Here is an 18,814-nt window from a genome sequence, read left to right as displayed (position 1 = left end):
CAAGTAATACAAGAAATAGACGGGGCGCAAGGAATTCACGTATTGCAGTATTGCACAGTATTGCAATCAAAATTTTTTACAATAAATACAAAATTGAATTGTCTTCTGCAAACTGTAAAAAAACACATAAATAATAGACAAGTGTCTTTAATACGTGAAAATACACTTTCAAGACACAAAGCTTTTATTTTAAATAAGGAACAAATAATCAGTAAATAGCATAATTATATTAAATATTGATCAAAAATAGAATAAACAAGCATTTTGATATAAAAAGAATGAAAACAATGTACTGATAGCCAGGATGGAACGCACAACCTTGCAACTATCAGCTACACGCTCTACCAGGGAGCTATCGATGCTTCGAAATACTTATACACCGGCTTGATGACCATCCGTTCGCAATTGCTAAAATACATTTTCTTGAAAATGGGTCAAAATTGCATCTTCTTAATTATTCTCAGAAGACTTCTGGTACGTACCTTTCGTTGAGGAGAGTATCAATTTAAACCAAAAAAGGCAGACCTAAAGGTCCACTTATTAGTGAGAATCTAGATTTTCAGTTAGGTCTGAAATTTTGTTCATTTTGACTTGGAAAAAGTATAAATGAAAATCCAAATAGTGAAAATGGAAATCGATTTTCAAATCACTCTTACCCTGTTTATTTTCATTTTGGTTTCCGTTTTAGTTGTCAGTTTGACCATTTGTCTTTTTCTTTGTTCTCAGCATTATTTTAACTCCCATTACCGTTATTGTGCTTTTGTTCATTTTTATCATCAATTTTAGTTTCGGTAATTTGTAGATATTACCCTCGAATTTTTGACTTAGCTAGCTCAGTTTCCCATTCTTTATATAAGTCCTTTAATTTCTCAAAAGTTTCAAAATCGTTCCTCTTAATGTACACTTCGTATTTGAAGCGAAAGTTTAAATGGATTCTAAGTAATTCCCATTCGTGATATTTCTAGTAGTCCGTCGGTTTCTCAAATAAACTTTATTTTTCTCCAGAAAGGAATCACATTCGAATGTTGTGTTTTTTATTTCCTGTCTTATATCATTTCTTGGGAACGATGTGTCTAGGCTTTGTAAATTTTAATGATCCCAATAATATGTATTGGTAATCGGATGTGCCGCATTGTGCCTTTGAATGAAGGTCGTTCCTGCATGATTAGGACAACTAGATAGTATGTGTGATAGATGCTCGGGGAATGCATGGCACACCCTGCAGCTATCATCGGGAATGTCTTGGCACAAAATCTGGCGACGATATGTTAAGGTGGAAATGACACCGTCTTGGCATGCTAAAATAAAATCCTCTATGTCAGACTTCAATCCGGGTGATTTGAGGAAAGCAAAAGTTAGCTTACACGACATTGACTGATCCTCCTGGAAGATGCCGTGCATCCTTTTATTGACGACCTGTTCACGGAAGTTTTTCTCTTGTGCTTTCTTAATCCGGGCTTTCAGGAGTGAATACTCGAGAGAGATAAGATTTGATGCATTTTGCTCACCCCTAATACTGAATGAAGTTAAGTCCGAGTGTTTCAGCAGCCTCCTCCGCTGCTTTGTACAGAAACGCTCCTTTGCCCACTTCTTCGTGATTCCTGACCATTTGAAGAAGAGAGTCTCTTCCATTTGCGACTTATGTGCTGTACCCAGAATAATGCTTCTGTCGATGAGCTCAGGGTCTTCAGGAATGCCATTAAGTTTTCCTCTCTTCAAATAAACTATGGCGCATTTGTCCAACTTAAATTCCATTCCTATTTCCTTTGTGTATCGTTCGACAATACCTAGAGCTAGATGTAGTTGGTCTTTATTTTTAGCATAGATCTTAAGATCATCCATGTAAAATACATGAGTGGCTTTGTACTTTCGATCTGTAGGTTTGCCGCAAAAGTACCCAATGGAATGAACCCTTGAGCTTTCCAAAAGACAGATGGTAAGTCTATGGGAGGTTGAATCGAAAGCTTTCCGATAATCAATCCAGGCGATCGATAGTTCACACTGGTAGGATGCTGTATCTTTGCAGATACATATATCGATAAGCAGGTGCTCCCGGCATCCTGCTACGCCTTTCTTTGAACCGCATTGTTCATACATTTCTTGCCGCACAGGTCTGATTGCCCGAACAATCCTTCAGCTAAGTTGCCCATTCTCGGCAGGAGTACTGTGCGTCCTTCCAGCAACTACTCCGATATTGGCTCTTCCAACTTTAAGTATGAGGTGAAAATACGGGCCAAATGCTGATGGGTTGAAGTAAACTCCTTTCACCAGAAGGTCTTGATGCCATCTGGTCCAGGGGCAGAATAGTTCTTCATACCTTTTAATACTTTTTTCACCTTCTCGGTATTATGGGTGGGCATTGTTCCTCAGGTGTTACGAGGGCATTACACAGATCCCTAAAGCTATTTATATTTTCTGAGTCTTCGTCCAGTCTAAGCTGCACCTCGTACACTTCTTTTCAAAATACTTCAACCTCCTGTGGTTTGGGCGGGAGGTCGACTGTAACTGGAGGGTCTTGCAAGAGCCTATATGGGTCACAGAGAAACTTTTGGTTTTCTCTGACCCACCTTTCTCTCCGCTGTAGACTTCTCTTAGCGTCAGATAGTATCCGTATTCTCTCAACAATATGCTGCCTTTTGGTTAGCAGATTTGACTTGTTAAGTGTGTGATAACGGATCCGGAATTCGCGCGCAAACTTTCGAACCTTGGCGGTAAAATTTCTGTCAGATGTTATGTAGTCAATCACACACTGAATGGGGAACGCGTACTGTCTCGCCCAGCATATTATTATGGCGAGTTAATGCATTTGTATTTTGGTCTTATGACCAAAGTTCGCATTGGCCAAAGCTCTCGCTGCATTCTACACACAACAATTTATAGTGCAGAGGTCTGAGTGGATCTTTGTGTTGATGTTTCTCCGGGTCATGAAGCATCGCTCTTCCCCTATCGGATTTCTGCCCGCGGTTGATCTTAGTGTCGCCTCTCTTTCTCTGTTGCCGGCTTGTTCTGGCTGTGGTAGAGTAGGCGCTCCGCTTACATAACCTCTTTTTTGGATTATTTCGGCATGGTTGAGCTGACGTTGATGCGAAAAGTGCGATAACTCTGGGTGTTTCTCGCACCATAGAGCATGCAGTCGTGTCATGTAACCGCTGTTTAGAGCCCCACTCGCATCGTAGTACTCTAGCAAGTCGTGATTTTGTCGTTCTGTCCACCTAAAGGTCCCGAGATTCTGTCGATCCATCGTATTGACTCTATCTTCATTGGCTCCCCCAGCTCTAGAGTGGTCGTCATTGTTGGTTGACTCATTGTCGGGAGCCCTGCACGTTCTATTGCTTTCATCCGCACTTACTAAAACTGTGTTTGATGTTGTCATTGTTATTCCGGCGAGAAGCTAGGGAAAGGGGTTCGTTCATCCTTGCAGAACCCCGCATGCAAGGATAAGACTACTTACTCTGATAGGTCGCCCCGTATCCCAGAGTCACCGTTGGAGACACCTCTGCTTGGGCACTGACTCTAAAGTATAAGTTTTTGACGCGAAAGATGATCTTGGCCGATGTCTGCAATTAGCAAATTTTATGATAGCTGGTCTACTTTGTCGGCGTGCTGTGCATTAAGAAAGATTAATCTAAAATACGCGGAGAACATTCAGGACACTCATCTGCTAGTTGCCGGCCTCCTCGGTGGACTCTTACCATTTTTTATTTTGAATTGTATGAATTTTTGTATCTTCTCCGTTTGTCTCTGTACTTCCTATGTCGATGGTTTGCCGCTAGGAACCGCCACGACGATTCCGATGCTCTGCACGGAATTCTTCCGTTGTCTGCTGTCTCTGACGTCACTCTGTTTTAGTTTACCGGGTGACAGTCTGCGTTTTGAGTAAACATTGATTGATGTGGGTGGTTCGCCACACCCTTTACTTACGGGCAGTTCATGGAAAATAAGTAAGAATACAATTCGACGTGTTAACAATGAGCAAAGGTGATTATCTATTGATTCTCCTGGTCTGAAAAATAGTGCGCTTCAATTTTAGTAACCGATCACAAGTACAACTACTACAATTGTAGTCGGCCGCAGCCGAGATTTCGATCATGAATATAGTTCTTTTCCCGAAGTCTCGGAGAACGATGTCAGGCCTCGAGTGTGTAACGGAAACGGCTGTATTGTAGAGATACGTAGTTCCCGCGTGGGTGGGATACTAAGGTATTATGTGTTCTAGGTACTCAGCTTGTGCATGAAACATTCTGCACCTATCGCTTGGAACTTCTTGACATAAAATTCAATCGCGGTATTTTAAGGTGGAAATTACACCGTCCTGTAATACGAGAATAAAACCCTCTGTACCTGAATTAATCCCTGATAATTTGAGAAAAGTAACAGTTTACTCTTTTGACAGGAACTGCTCTTCTGAGTTTCTGTAAAAGTCTCCGTGCATTGTCTTGTCAAGTAGCACTTGGCGAAATTTTTAAACCTTTGATTTCTTTACTTCAGCTTATAGAAAAGAAGGTTCTAGATGGCGTACTGCACTTTCCTTACTTTGAATATAAAAATTCAGGTCAAGGGTCTCGGCCACCTGCTACGCGGCTTTGTAAAGGAACGCTCATTTGCCAATCATCTCGTGGTTACTGGCCATTTTTACCAGAGGATCTGCCATTTGCAACTATGTAAGCTGTATTCAGAACAATTAGGCTATTAATAACCTAGAGATTCAGAAGTCCGCGTCCGCCTTCATGGCGTGAATTATATAATCACGGAAGAAATGAATTGATATGCATGCTCTTGAATACATGTATGATCTTACCTGTGGGAATTCCAAGGGTCTTTAGCTCGTTGTTCGTCGATTCAACCACCCCAAACGACTAGAGTTGAACCGGGGGGGACAAGCATGTAGTTGCAGATACCTCGTTCAACGCCGACAGATTTGAAGACCAAATCTCCCGAGCAGGATCCTTGAGAACGCTAAAAATCTTTCCATTTCTCACTTAAATTTTGGCACACTTGTAGAATTCCAAACTGCGTAACAATTTCTCCTGTGTACTGCTTGACGGTATGTAAAGCCCTCTGAAGTTTGATTTTATTAAAGACAGATCTTTAGGTCACATATATAAAGTACAAGAGGCACCTTATGCTTGCAATTATGAGTGTCGCCACTGAGGTATCCAGAAAAATTTTGTATTGCGAGAGATAGAAGCAGAATTTTGATACGGAAAAGCAGAGGGCTCATGGTGTCGTCCTAAAGACGCCCTTATGGAAGATGAAGTTCGTTGCTACTCGATATTTTTCAGATGAAATAGTAAATCTAGATTTCTGAAGGGACATCAATGTCTCTATGAGAGGTTGAATCGAAACCTTTCCGACGGTCAATCCAGGCCATGCACAGGACAGGCTGATTAGCTGCTCCGTCTTTGCCGACGCACCTGTCAATGAGCAGGTTCTCTCAGCATCCTGCTACACCTTTTTTCGAGCCGTGTGCTTCGTACATCTTTCTCCACACATGCTCCATTCTTAAAACAATTATGTCGCTTAAGACAGCTGTGAAGATCTTATACAGTGTGTTTAAACAAGTTATTAGCCTATAGTTCTGTAGATTGGACATATTGTCTTTTTTTGGTAGGAGCATTTATTATCAGTGTCGTATTTGAGCTCCAGATTTATCTGAACCTTGTATACCTCTCTACAAAAGTCAAGCCTTGACTTGTTCAGTGTGTGATTGAAGGTCCTCAGTTCTCCGGCGAACTTAGACATAATATCTTGCCCATCCAATCTGCTTGTTTAGTTGATGCATGCGTATTTTCGTCTTTGGAGCCATCGTCGGTTTTATTCTTAGTTTAAAATCAGCCAAAGCTTTCGCAAGACCATAAACTGAGGAATTGGTAGTCGAGAAGTGGGAATTCTCCGAGATATCCTCACGAAGGGAGGCGTCCACTTCAGCCAGATCTTGGGAACTTAAAAGGAACCTGTATGTTAATGTTCCTCCTTACCCTGCAATCGCTATCATCTCTCAGAAGGTTCATAATTTCCGTGGTGGGTCTCAAGGTCGTTTCTTCATCTTCGTTTATAGCTTGTTTATGTAGCGTTTGAAGAAGCGCTGTGCGCAGATATTTAATTTTTAGAGGTGGACATTTTCATTTCGCAATGACTGATACGAAACATTCTGAAGCTCTGGGTATTTCATGTAACACAGAGTTTGCATATAGGCCATAAACTCTCCTCTAACAAGGATGATAATTGCATCGTAGCAGTCAAGAAAGTCATCCTTGATTTGATTCGGTGATCGGCATTGCTTGCCGATACATTTTCGGGTACCTTACGCGTTCGATCGCTTTGAACCGCTTTACAACTTTTTGGTGGTTTGATGGTTGTTGTTTCCTCGAGCAGCTAACGAAAGGGTGAATAACTGTAAAGCCATACCAGCGTGCCAAAAATATGCCAAGGCACTTTTGCGAGGTGGATAGAGAAAACTGTGATTCTTGGATCGCTTCGTGTCCTCAAGACACACGAGGGTTTCGCCGGCCTGTCATTGTGATTTCAACTTGCCTTGTGACCACGCATCTCACGGTAGTGAGACGTGGTCATAAGTGTGCAAAAGAAAAAGTTTCAGATGGGCATGAAGCACTATTCCGCACCAGGACCCGATAATGTCAGGACCTTCTGGTGGAAGAAGTTTCCTTTATCCCATTTTCACCTCATATCTAAAGTTGGAAGAGCCTATTCCGGAGTGGTTGGCGGAAGGGCGCACAGTACTCCGGCCAAATATGGGCAGCATAGATGATCCAAAGAATAACAGCCAAACACTTGTCTATAGAACTTTACAGCTATCCTAAATGATAGGATTTTTCGGACAATTGGACCTGTGTGGCAAGAAATTTACGGACAACGCGGCTGAAACAAAGTTGTAGCAGGATGTCTGGAGAACCTGTTTACTAATAGATATGTCTTTAAAGACGCAGCATCCTACGCAGCGCTTATCATCTGTCTGTTGTAAAGCTTAAAGGTTCGTCCACACATCGTGAGGTGCATCGAGATATTAATTCGAGGATCGTCCCGAATTCATCAAAACAATCACTTGACGCGCGCGCCGTCCAACTGATTCCTAGCAAAGGAATCAGGATGTTTATAAAATCGCACCTATCAAATTAGAAAAGGCGCGGTTTGAGTCCGACCGCGTGTATGTGCGACGCCTAAAAACATAAACATAAACAAGTCGCGGAACCACATACTACTAGGCGACTCAGTAAAAAGCATCTGGAACCCATCCTGTGACAACTAACACCATCAACTTTCAGACAACTTTCATTTAGGGCAACACTATGAGTCTACTCCTCTTTTACCTCACATTATTGCCGCTATCTATCGGATTAAGATCTACGCTGAAAATAAAAAGCATCTTCTTCCAGCTCTGGGGATTGTCGAATAATATTCTTAGGAGATTGGAATAGAGTTTGGTTTAGAAAAATACGCCAAGATTTATTTGAAGCGATGAAAACTTAATGACATCCCCGAAGACACTGAGCTCATCGACATAAGCGCTCTATGACACCTGGGCGTTAAAGAGACCTTTACAAACCAGGTTGTGCGACACAGCCGCATTCAAGACAGGTTTTCCTAACTGTCGGCGAAGAACAAAATATTTGAACTGAAAATCCTCGCCGTTCAGAGGAATCAATTCATTTGGAGTGGTTCCATGGACAAAGAACGAGCTCGGATCCCTTGATATTGGGTCGCGACAGGTTATACACGTGAACAAAAGAATGCACCTTAAGTCCTCCGTTCCGCGACTTTACATTTCACATCGTCAAGGTGGTCGCTGAATACTGAATCATGAACGTCTTCACTACAGGATTATTCTAGGTACAGCATACATAGTCATAAATGCACGACACCCTCTTCTTAGAAGGTTCAGGAAGTACGAATAAGTGACCAAAGTTGCATTTCTGTACAAAAATAGCGAAAGAGCTCGATGCGCTATCAGTTAACGTCTGCTTTCCTTAAATCACCTGGTTTGAAGTTCGGTTTGAACCGTCGCAACAGTTTGAGCCAAGAGATTTCCGCCTATAACTGCAGAGCGTGTTACACCCCGAACATCTAGGGCACATACGATATAGTTATCCATCTCATGCGGGAACAACCTTGATGAAAAGGAACAATTGGGCACTAAGAGTGCTGTATTACCATCCCTTGTTACTCTTGAGGCATTAGCCTTAATACCGCTCTACTGTACCATTCTAGAGAAATCGAGTCAATTGTCGAGATTAACAAGTGCCTTATTTACTGGAACTTCATATTCTCGACAATTGTTTCTATTGCGCACTTGAGGCCTGACTTTATAAGGGAGTTGCGACGGTTATACCCGGAATGTTCTATCAAACTAATCGCCCTTAACATCGGAGCTCCTGGAGGTGCCAATCATTCACTGGTTAATAGCCTAAAAAACATCTCTGTATGTCAAAAACATGCTAAGATACGTGCAGAAAACATTCAGAAGGCGGTCCTGCTTGGGTCCCCCCGTTTTCTCAAGGTGCACAAGAGTTTTTGAGCTCGTCGCAGACTGAAACCACCTATATCACGGTCGTGAGCCGTGTATCAGGCCACGATCCAATTCCGTTGAAGTCTTAGTTTTTAAGTTATAAAATATTTAGGCTGGACTAATCAGGAGTGCGGTATAAATATATGCGCGTACGTGAGCGGGAGTTCAACGCAGTCTCATTGAAGCGGGTCCCGAGTTGGAGTTAGCGAGTAGAAAAAAGAGATCATTACACTACGTTCGACTCTCGCTCACGCGCGCACACCTATTTATACCGCGCTCCTGATTAATCCAGCCTTAATATTTTTTAACTCAAAAACTCAAACTTCAATTTTGACCGTGGCCTGATACTGTTGACCGGATTGTTCGAAATTGGAGTCGAAATTGGTCGGAGCTCGTTGATGAGACGTCAAAATTGAAATACTCGTAATTTCGTTTTTTCTAAAAAGCAATATATTATGTCACTGAAAGATTTTATTTTGTTCCTACATTAAGTAATGCCAATTTTTTTGTGACTGTGACAGGGCAGAGGGTGACTTTCAAAACTTTGAAAATAACGTTACGTGATATGGAAACGCTCCCCAAGTTCTTATAGGCTTATATACAAATACAAAAAATCTGGCATTATTAAAAACTTCCCATATTTAAAAATTATCTACAGTGGAATTATGATGTAAAATTAAAGTTCGCTTTTACATTAATAAAAAAATATTTAATACTGACTCCTAATTACAGCAAATACTGAAATACAAAAATGTAACGTATATGTTATCACGTCCCGCGATTATTATTTTATTCATAACTTAAACTTGGGTTAACCCGGTTATACATCGTAGCCACGGACTAAGTCAAGTGACTGATGAGATTAGGATGTTATGAGTCAATCTAATATGATGTCTGAAGCCTCCTGTGCTGATGTTGTACGTATACAATTACCAGCGGTAGCGGGCGTTGGAAGTTACAACAGTCACCTCTGGATGCTTTCTCACAGCTACTATCTGCCACGCCACAGGTTTTTAGTCGCTTGCTTCCCGATGGCCGAGAAAGTTCCTTATAATGCGACAGTTGTTTAATAAAACACCTTTACCTTTACTTCATGCCTTAACTCGCTATACTTGTGGATCTTGGTTGTATAGGTTGACTGCAAATTTCGGTTAAGTGGACGAGCAATGTCAATGATGTAGACTCTTCTACCTTTTTTTTCTCGCATCACGATGTCAGGTCAATTGGCCCGTATATAGTGATCTGTTTGGATAGTACATCCCAATATAAGATATAATCTTCGCTTTCTAAAACGGACATTGAAATCTATCTATAGAAAGGCATCCATTGTTTTAAAAGTTTTAGGTTAAGGGCAATTTGTTGATGTATAATGCCCGCTACATCATTATGTCTGTGCGTATATTCTCTCTGAGCCATTACGCGACAGCCATCAATAATGTACTCGATGGATTCGTTGCTGTCTTCTCCCAATCGGCACCAGTCAACCACGTCTTAATGTATCACAAGTTTGTGATAATTCCTGGTGCTGAGAACCTTGTCCTGTATTGCAATGGCAATGTATTTATAATTCCTCTATGGTTTCTGCCCTGATAGTCAAGGCCTCATCTGAGGACAAATTCAAGAGCGTGTAGTCAAGATCCGCTTTACAGATGGTGTTGTAAACCGCAATATTTTGTTTGCTGTTGAAATAGTCCTTCAATTGTGTAACTTGTGGCACGCGCAGTTTTTTGACATCTACAATGCCCTGCCCCCATATGTCGTGGTGGAACTACCCTTTTAATAGCTGAATTTTTGTAGTACATTCGGCACTTCATCATTTTTACACGGACGATTCTGTTTAACTTTTCAATGTCATTGTTAAAGCACTTGATGAGCCCGAGGAGTATGTGAGGACAGGGAAGGCATATATGCTGATTGCCCTGATTTTGTTTGCCGAGTTGAGAAAACTCTTCATAATCAATCTGAGTCTCTTAGTGAAAGCAGTCGTTAGGCTTGTCTTAACTATCGTATGATGAATACCTTTAGATTCAAGAATACCCAGATATTTATATGATTCGCCGGCAGCCATTACCTTGATGTGATTTTCGAATCCTCGTCTTAATGCGTATTGATCTAGTTATCCTTGATTGTTAATGATCAAAATACATGATTCTTGTACCCAGGAACCTCATCACATGACTTGAAAGTCAATAATGCGTGGGCAGATTTTGTAAAGTCTTAAGACTTCAAGCAAATAGTCATGCGGCACAGAAAGAAACGCTTGCTTGTAGTCAATGTATGCAAAATGTAAGTTCCTTTGATGCTTACGAGCTTGAGTAATGGCAATACCATCTATAGTGATTAGATATTTACAGCCTCGTGAGTTTTTACAACATCCTTCTTGTTCTTCGGTAAGGATGTCATTCTCATCGCAATGGAAATATACCTTATTTGCAATGAAAGCTGCAAGACATTTATAAATTGTTGGAAGGCAGGCAATCGGTCGAAATTCAGATGGATTTTGAGCCTCTGGCTTTTAAGTAACATATATGTAGTACCCTAGAGCATAAATCCGGGAATCAGATCTGGGAGTTCAACGATCTTCTGAAAACACCTTGCCAAAGCAAGATGCACACTCATCTGGTACTTCTACTAGAAGTTGTGCAACATGTCCGGACCTGGAGCTTTCCACTTACTTGGCCCTTTTCAAGACCGCTGAAACGTCTAAAGCTGTGGTGTTTGTCAGTTGAATTTCAGGGCTACTTTCTCCAGTTTGAACCACGTAGTGTCCAAATTGCACCTGTTCATTTTTCCCCGAACAATCGACCAGTAGTTTATCTAATCTTCTAATTGAGGGACTCCAGTGTCTTGCTGGTTATTTTACTTTACACTCAGTTCACGACAGAATCTTCTTTCATCTGTCTGAAAGTTTCGATTTTATTGCTTTCGTGCACGACTTTTCTTGTACCAAGGCAGTCTGGCAGTAAGAACATCAAGTCACTGCCGTTGGGAGTCCATAATCTCATCCAGTATCGCTCGTGTTAATGTGTCGATGTGCCGAGGCTGGATGATTTTAGTAACATGGTTTATCAGCTTTCTGGTTCTATTTCCTTTTTTATATTGAGTTAATTGACCCAATTTGCATCTTACTTTGCATGCATCCATATCCAACCGGATCTTCCATGGTAAATCTCGATCGCTTGCTGGGACAAAAACTGCATTTGCAGGTCTAGTTTTGCGACGCAACATTCTAACCGTATCCTAATTGATGCTCCCCCACGGTATTTCTGTCGAGATGGTTGGCTGCAAATAGCTAACGCTAGCCTAAGCACCCTCAGCAGGCATAGTTGATGTTCCACTGCTTACCGTTTATCGCAGATGTTCTTCCTGGCCAGTTGTTTGATTATTGAGATCTGCCTGACTATCTCGCAGCTCACCATCGCCACCGTCCGGTATGTTGTGGCCCCTAGATGTGGGTTCAGGGGCGCCCCAAATATAGAATACTTGACAGACTAAGACAATTTTTTGAGAACCACTCCGATCACTCACTCGTTTATATAGACATTTTTTGTAAGATGTAAGATATAATGTCTTTATTGAGTTAATCACTTTACTGATCCGAAAAGATCGGACAACGATCTGTCGCGATTCACTGCTGCTCGCACACTGGTTTTCTCAAGCGACAAGGCTATCATCACACGCTCAAACTGAGAAATCACGTGACTTCGAACATTCATTTAAATAATAAGGAAACCGAAAATAGCTTTGAAATAGGCGATGTCGATAAATTGAATAATTTTCCATCGCAGAAAATCTCATAAAGACGAAGCATTAGAACTGGACATACCGCCCGCCTCGTGAGTGGTAACTGCACGATTAAAAGAAAACAATAAGTGCTTAATTGAGTATTTGCCAAAAACGCAAATGCTGCCCGACGAAGAGAAACAGTATAAATGTAACTAAAATTTAATAGTCTTAGCCGCCCGCCATAATCCACTATGTTTACAGAATATTTTTTTTTATCTAATTAACAATAATTGTTCAGATTTCGCTCATTTCTTTCGCTCTGACTGGTAACAGACAAATCTGAGTAATCGGACGTTCGTATTCCGAAATGGCAGTTCTCACGCGAACAGAACGTACTAAATCGTCCTTACCCTTGTAGCATTTAATTATACGGCCTAACTACCATCTAGAAGGTGGTAACGAATCATGTGTCACTTGAACGATATCACCAATCATAAGATTTAGCTCTTTGTTGAACCATTTGTAGCGTTTTTGTGAAGACTGTAAATAATCAACAGCCCATCTTCTCCAGTAAATCTCTGAAATTTGTTGTACTAACTGCAATCGATTTAAACAATTTTAATTCCAATGAGGGTTCTGGAATGCTGGTCAAAGGGGCTCCAATCAGAAAATGTCCAGTTGTAAGATAGGAAAAGTCATCAGGATCCTTTGAAAGAGAGTTAATAGGACGGGAATTGAGGCGAGCTTCTATGCGAGTAAGAAGGGTATAAAACTGTTCGTATGTAAGAGTATGTGCACCTACAATTGTTTTTAGATGGTGTTTAAAACTCTTAACTCCAGCCTTCCATAAACCCCCAAAATGAGGAGCGGAAGGAGGTTTGAAATGCCAAGATGTACCTTGAATTGTGAACTCATTATGCAAATTAGCATCCAGTCTAAGATTCAAAAGGCAATTTTTTAATTCCCGGTTAGCACCGTGAAATATCGTACCATTATCACTGTTCAAGTGTACAGGTCTTCCTCGCCTTGAAGAAAATCGCTGAAAGGCTGCGAGAAAAGCGGCAGATTAATAATCAAAAACAAGTTCTAAATGGACAGCTCGCGTACAACAACAGACTAAAAGCGCAACGTTAGTTTTGTAACTCTTTCTGATACGACCGGAAGCAAAGCGAACATTAATTAGGCCTGCATAGTCCACACCAGAATGTGTGAATGGACGATTTGGGGTTACTCTAAATTCAGGTCCTTCATAAGTTGTTGAGACAAAGCCGCTCTCTCACGTGTGCACTCCAGGCAACCTGTGATCAGTCGTTTAACCAAAGAGGGAGCTTCTAAAATCCAGTAACGCTGTCTGAGCGTATGTAAAGTTAATTGCTGACCACCGTGTAAAGATCGAAGGTGAGCATGCGTGGCGATAAGCTCACTTATGTGGTGCCGCGGCAAAATGATAGAATGCTTCTCATGAAAACTGATAGAAGCATGCCGTAGTCTTCCACCTAACCTTAAGAGATTGTTGTAATCCAAAAACGGATTGACTGGACAAATTTAATCCAAAATATAACAGCTTGTTGGATTTCAATCGCATTAAGAGAAATGGTTGAAAATTTAGGTTTAGGCTTATTAAGTTTTGAGTGCTTGAACACAAAGGCATCAATATTCATGCCATTTTGAGGAATGCAACGTTAACCAAGTTGGGCCTTGTCACCATGAGGAATGCCTTATCAATTTTTCGGGCGTGAGTCCCCGAGTAGCGCAGTCAGCCGGATTATCTTTACTAGAAATGTATCGCCATTTCACGCGAGGTACCAGCTCACGAAATAGGGAAACTCTATTGACGAAAAATACAGGCCAATTGGAAGGATGTTTTCCTAGCAAAGCCAAAACTGTTACGGAATCAGTGTGACAGTAAATAGGTATTTTATCCAATGACATAGTTTCCATGACAAACTTAAGTATCTTAGTTAGCAACGCAGCTCCACCCAACTCTAAACGAGGAATTGATACATATTTAACAGGAGGTACTTTAGATTTAGCCATTAATAGGCAAACATGAGATTACTTTAAATCTTCACTAAGAATTCTAATGTAAACGGAAGATAAATAAGCTTGATACGAAACGTCAGAAAAGCCACGAAGCTCGAATTCAGAATTTGTTTGCAATTGTCGTGTCCATCTGGGGACTTTAAGTGCTTCTAATTTTTCTAGAGAACCATGATAATTTAACCATTGAATTTCAAAATCATCAGGTAGTCTGCCGTCCCACTCGAGTTTACGCAGCCAAAGTACCTGCATTAAAATTTTTGCCACTATTATGACTGGAGTTATTCAACCCATAAGATCATACAACTTGGCTATTAATAAAAAAACAACCCGTTTTGTTGGATTTTCGGGTAAAGAAGAAGTCACTTTAAAAAGGAATGAATCAGGCTCAGGATCCAAAAATAAATCTAGAACTTCCAGCTGAGCATCCTCCGCTAACGAAAATTCGATAGCACCTTCGTGTGCTCCCGAGGGACAATCTTCCAATAGTTCGGGTTCATTTGCGGCCCATTTTCGCAAACGGAAATCGCCAGCTTCTAATCACAGTGTTACTTGAGCTCGTGCCTGTTTATTCTCAATCTGACTATCTGCACCAAATCAAACATCATCCACATAACTATTATTTTCTAATATAGTTTGGGCTAAAGGAAATCTATTTCCTTCATCATAAGCTAACTGCTTAACCACGTTGTTAGCCAAATAAGGAGCACAGGCCGTTTCGTAAGTAACGGTTAAAAGTCTATAAGCAACGAGCCTTTTATCAGGAGAAATCCAAACAATTCTTTGATAGTCGCAATCCCGAGGGTCAACTAGAATTTGTCTAAACATTTGTCGAATGTCAACCATATAAACGGAGCGATGTGATCTCCAATTCATAATGATTGAAACCAAATCATTGAGAATCTTGGGACCGATGTGAAGATGAGAATTCAAGAAAGAATTATTGGAAGTTAAACTGGAAGCGTTGAAAACAACCCTCAACTTAGTAGTGGAACTACTTTTTTTTAAGATAGGGTGATGAGGCAAATACACAGTTTGTGGAAAACGATCCAATTCCTTTTATTGAAGAAGTTCCATGTGCCCAAGTCTTTCATATTCTAATAAGAAACTGGAGTATTGTAACAATAATTCTGATTTCTCTGATAAACTACGAAGTACTTTATTCAAAACGATCTTAGCTCTCTCCAAGGATGCACCTATTTTTATGGGAGGACCGTTTTTGAAAGGTAAGCGTATCATGTAACGTCCGTCTTTTGTTCGTTGGTAATTCGTGGCGAAATGCTCATCACAAAACATCTCGTGATCTGTCAAAGTATTTTTAAAGGGAACTTCTTCCTACCCCCGGAACTTGGTTAAGTCCTCATGTAAGACTTCTGCTGAAATAGCCAGTTGTACTGTAACTGGAATGTTAATTTCTATTTCATTTGTGACTGAAACCGGTCCAGGTAATATCCAACCAAAAACGGTACTTTGTTCAGTAAGAGAACCCAATATACCTTATTGGAGACCAGGAAGTAAACATGAGCCACATTTATCGGTTCCTAAAGTCAAATCAACTTGATCGGAGCTAAAGGGATTTGGATCTGCTAACCCTAACTCTTTTAATTGATCTTCATTCCCCACATTAGATCTTACAGGAGGAGCATATGATATAAGGTATAATAATACTACTAAAGCTTGGATGTGGACTTTAGGAGAGTTTTTTTCTTTAGGAATTAAATTAAATTCTGATAAATTTCTTGAAGAACCAATATTCACTCCTCCAACCCCATATACAAATGCTTTAACCTTTTGGTAGCGTGGACTTAATATTTTCATTGCTCTCTCGGTAATAAAACAACATTCAGATCCTTGGTCCAGCAAAACTCTAAATCTGTGACTTCTTCCATTTTCGGCTTGGAAGGAAATAACAGCTGTAGCGAGTAAGGTTGAGCGCGATAAATTTGGATGATTATTCAGAAAATAAAACGAAACTTTATCGTCTCCTTCTTTGAGCGAAACATGATTCACCCCCACCTTCACGGTGGAATTGCCGGGATCATTTGATTGTGACGTGAGAGAACGTAAAACTGCCAATTGAGAAGTAACCGATGCAGAGTTAGTTGGTCGAAAGGTGGGATTTGAATTATAATCATCGGAATGCAACAGGAAATTATGTCTCCTACTGCACTTGTAACATCTGCATTTACTAACATAATTATGAGGTCGATGTCCGGGCGTGAGACAATTATAACAACAATGATTATTTGTAGCAACTTCCATACGCCTGTCCACAGGCAGAGCTTTGAATTGGTTACATTTAAATAAAGAGTGATTATCCTTACAAAGGAGATACTTTGAGCTAGAAGTTGCATTGTGGCTCCTAACTCACGATTGTTTTGAATCCCTACTCTTTTCTCGAGAACTCTCACCAGATTTTGAAGCTTTAATAGCCTCCAAAATACTCGTTTATATAGACATTTTTTTGTAAGCTATAAGATCTAATGTCTTTATTGAGTTAATCACTTTACTGATCCGAAAATATCGGAGAACGTTCTGTCGGGATTCACTGCTGCTCGCATACTGGTTTTCTCAAGCGACAAGGTTATCATCAGACACTCAAACTGAGAAATCACGTGACTTAAACATGCATTTAAGTAATAAGACAACCAAAAATAGCTCTGAAATAGGCGATGTCGATAAATTGAATAATTTTCAATCGCAGAAAATCTCATAAAGATGAAACATTTGAACTTAAAGCAAGTAGCAATGCTACCGCCAACACAGCCGTCCAAGTCATGAGAGGAAAGCTCAAGCCCTACCGCGATTATTATCAGTTTTCGCAAATAGATTATACACATTTTTTCGCAACATTAAAACGTCGAACAGGCGTTTGTTAATTAGAGACCTCTTCAAAATTTGTCTAAGCATAAAAATAACCACCGTCTCCAAAATGAACATAAATAATCGCAATACAAAAAAAACTATGTTTACTAGGACAGTTGTTTAAAAGCACGTTTACTTTTTATACGTTATATTCCAGTTAAATGAAAACATTTAAAAATGTAACGTTCCCGAAACATATATACATATAATAAACAACGTGAGAGAAGGGCAGAAGGCAGGCATGTCCACAGAAAGAGCATGCGAGGAGCAGGCATGGAAAAGCATTTGGAGAAGGAGAAAAGAAGCAGGTCAGCGAACTAGACCTGGACATCCTTGACACAGAGGGTCACAAACTGTTCTAGTGAGAAAGTTTGTAGTTAGAATTATTCAGAAGATGTTATTCTTTGTTTTCAAAGAATTGACCCTCAATTAGCCAGAGGGTAGCAAGTGATACAAAAATTATATCTTTTTGAACAATTTTAATTGCAAATAAATATGTTGCAACCGATGCGGAACGTGCTAGTGTGCCAGTCTGACACTTCCGTAAGTTCCACATGACAAATACGTTTACGATGTGAAAGGTTTCACCTGGTTGGACATGATAAAGGAATAATCTCATCAGCTTCATGACTATTTTATATAAGTGTATACACACTGCAGAGTATTTTTTCTTCAAAATCAAAGAAGAATTTCAGGGTATTGTGATTAAAAAAATTATTATTAAAGTATGCATTTGTAATGTCCGTAAATTAAAATGATTTCTAAAGACGCTAATTTCATATTAAAGCATTAACCTTAATGTTTATTCTAAATTTCTGTTTACTACGTAGGCTACAATTATACATTTGACCAAATTTTTCTTAACAAGTATTTTCAGAATGAGACCTCAATACGCGTCTACGAACTTCAGCTTACTTACTGCGTATCCGTCAACAGAATTAAACGAAGAGAATAGTACGATCAGTCAAGCTAACTTACAAAATTCTACTGTCATACAGCGACTGAAATAGATTATTATCACACGTTTGAACTTGTTCCATTTTTAAATGTTACGAAGCATTATTCACTCAATGAAAAAGTAAATTTATTTCACTATTCAATATTGCATACACAAAGACAAATGTGTAAGTATGTATTTCTAAAATAAACCTTCGAATGGTTCTATTTCTTTTAATTATTAAACATAAATGTATCTTCCTTGGTTTTTTTGCTAACGTCGAACTTCCTGTATTGTAATTCCTCACTGCTAAATGTATTTCCAAGTCTATGTAGATTGCTGAGCATTTTGCAACGATAATCATCCTGTCGCTTTTTAGAAACCCCACTTTTTAAATTGAATGATTAGTTTTCAAAAATTGAAGTGTAGTAAAATTAATTTTTATGTAGTTATTAATGGTATAATTGTAGCTATTTTAATTATTTTTGGAGTAAAAAATGGAAAAAACAATTATTTAATAAAACTGTTGAAAAAAATCGAGACAGTTAACTACCGATTTAGGGCAATTTTTCTTTAATGTACAAAATGTGCACGAAAGTTTTCGTTTGGCGTGTCAAGATGGTATTATTTCCACTTTGGCGTATTGTCGCCACATTTTGAGCCGATCCATTCTTGATGATAGGTGTAGAGCGTGTCGTGCCTAAACATTTATATAAAACAAT

At 39.8% G+C, this 18,814-nt stretch overlaps 1 protein-coding gene across 5 annotated transcripts in view; it reads left to right on the top strand.

Moving 5' to 3' along the window:
• The window catches only part of LOC117179771 (NSFL1 cofactor p47-like), a 201,987-nt gene extending 183,668 nt beyond the window's left edge, over positions 1-18,319 (top strand). For all 5 annotated transcript variants that reach the window (XM_033371866.1, XM_033371863.1, XM_033371862.1 and 2 more), the window contains one exon: positions 18,033-18,319. In XM_033371866.1, the coding sequence (XP_033227757.1) occupies positions 18,033-18,165 (133 nt within the window). In that variant the 3' untranslated portion in view covers positions 18,166-18,319. The remainder of the gene's footprint in view (positions 1-18,032) is intronic.
• Positions 18,320-18,814: the final 495 nt, after the last annotated feature.

The sequence above is a fragment of the Belonocnema kinseyi genome, chromosome 9, assembly GCF_010883055.1.
Source record: "Belonocnema kinseyi isolate 2016_QV_RU_SX_M_011 chromosome 9, B_treatae_v1, whole genome shotgun sequence".
NCBI classification, from domain to species: domain Eukaryota; kingdom Metazoa; phylum Arthropoda; class Insecta; order Hymenoptera; family Cynipidae; genus Belonocnema; species Belonocnema kinseyi.
The sequence above is the reverse complement of the archived record's forward strand: the minus strand, read 5'-3'. Positions and strand labels throughout refer to the sequence as shown.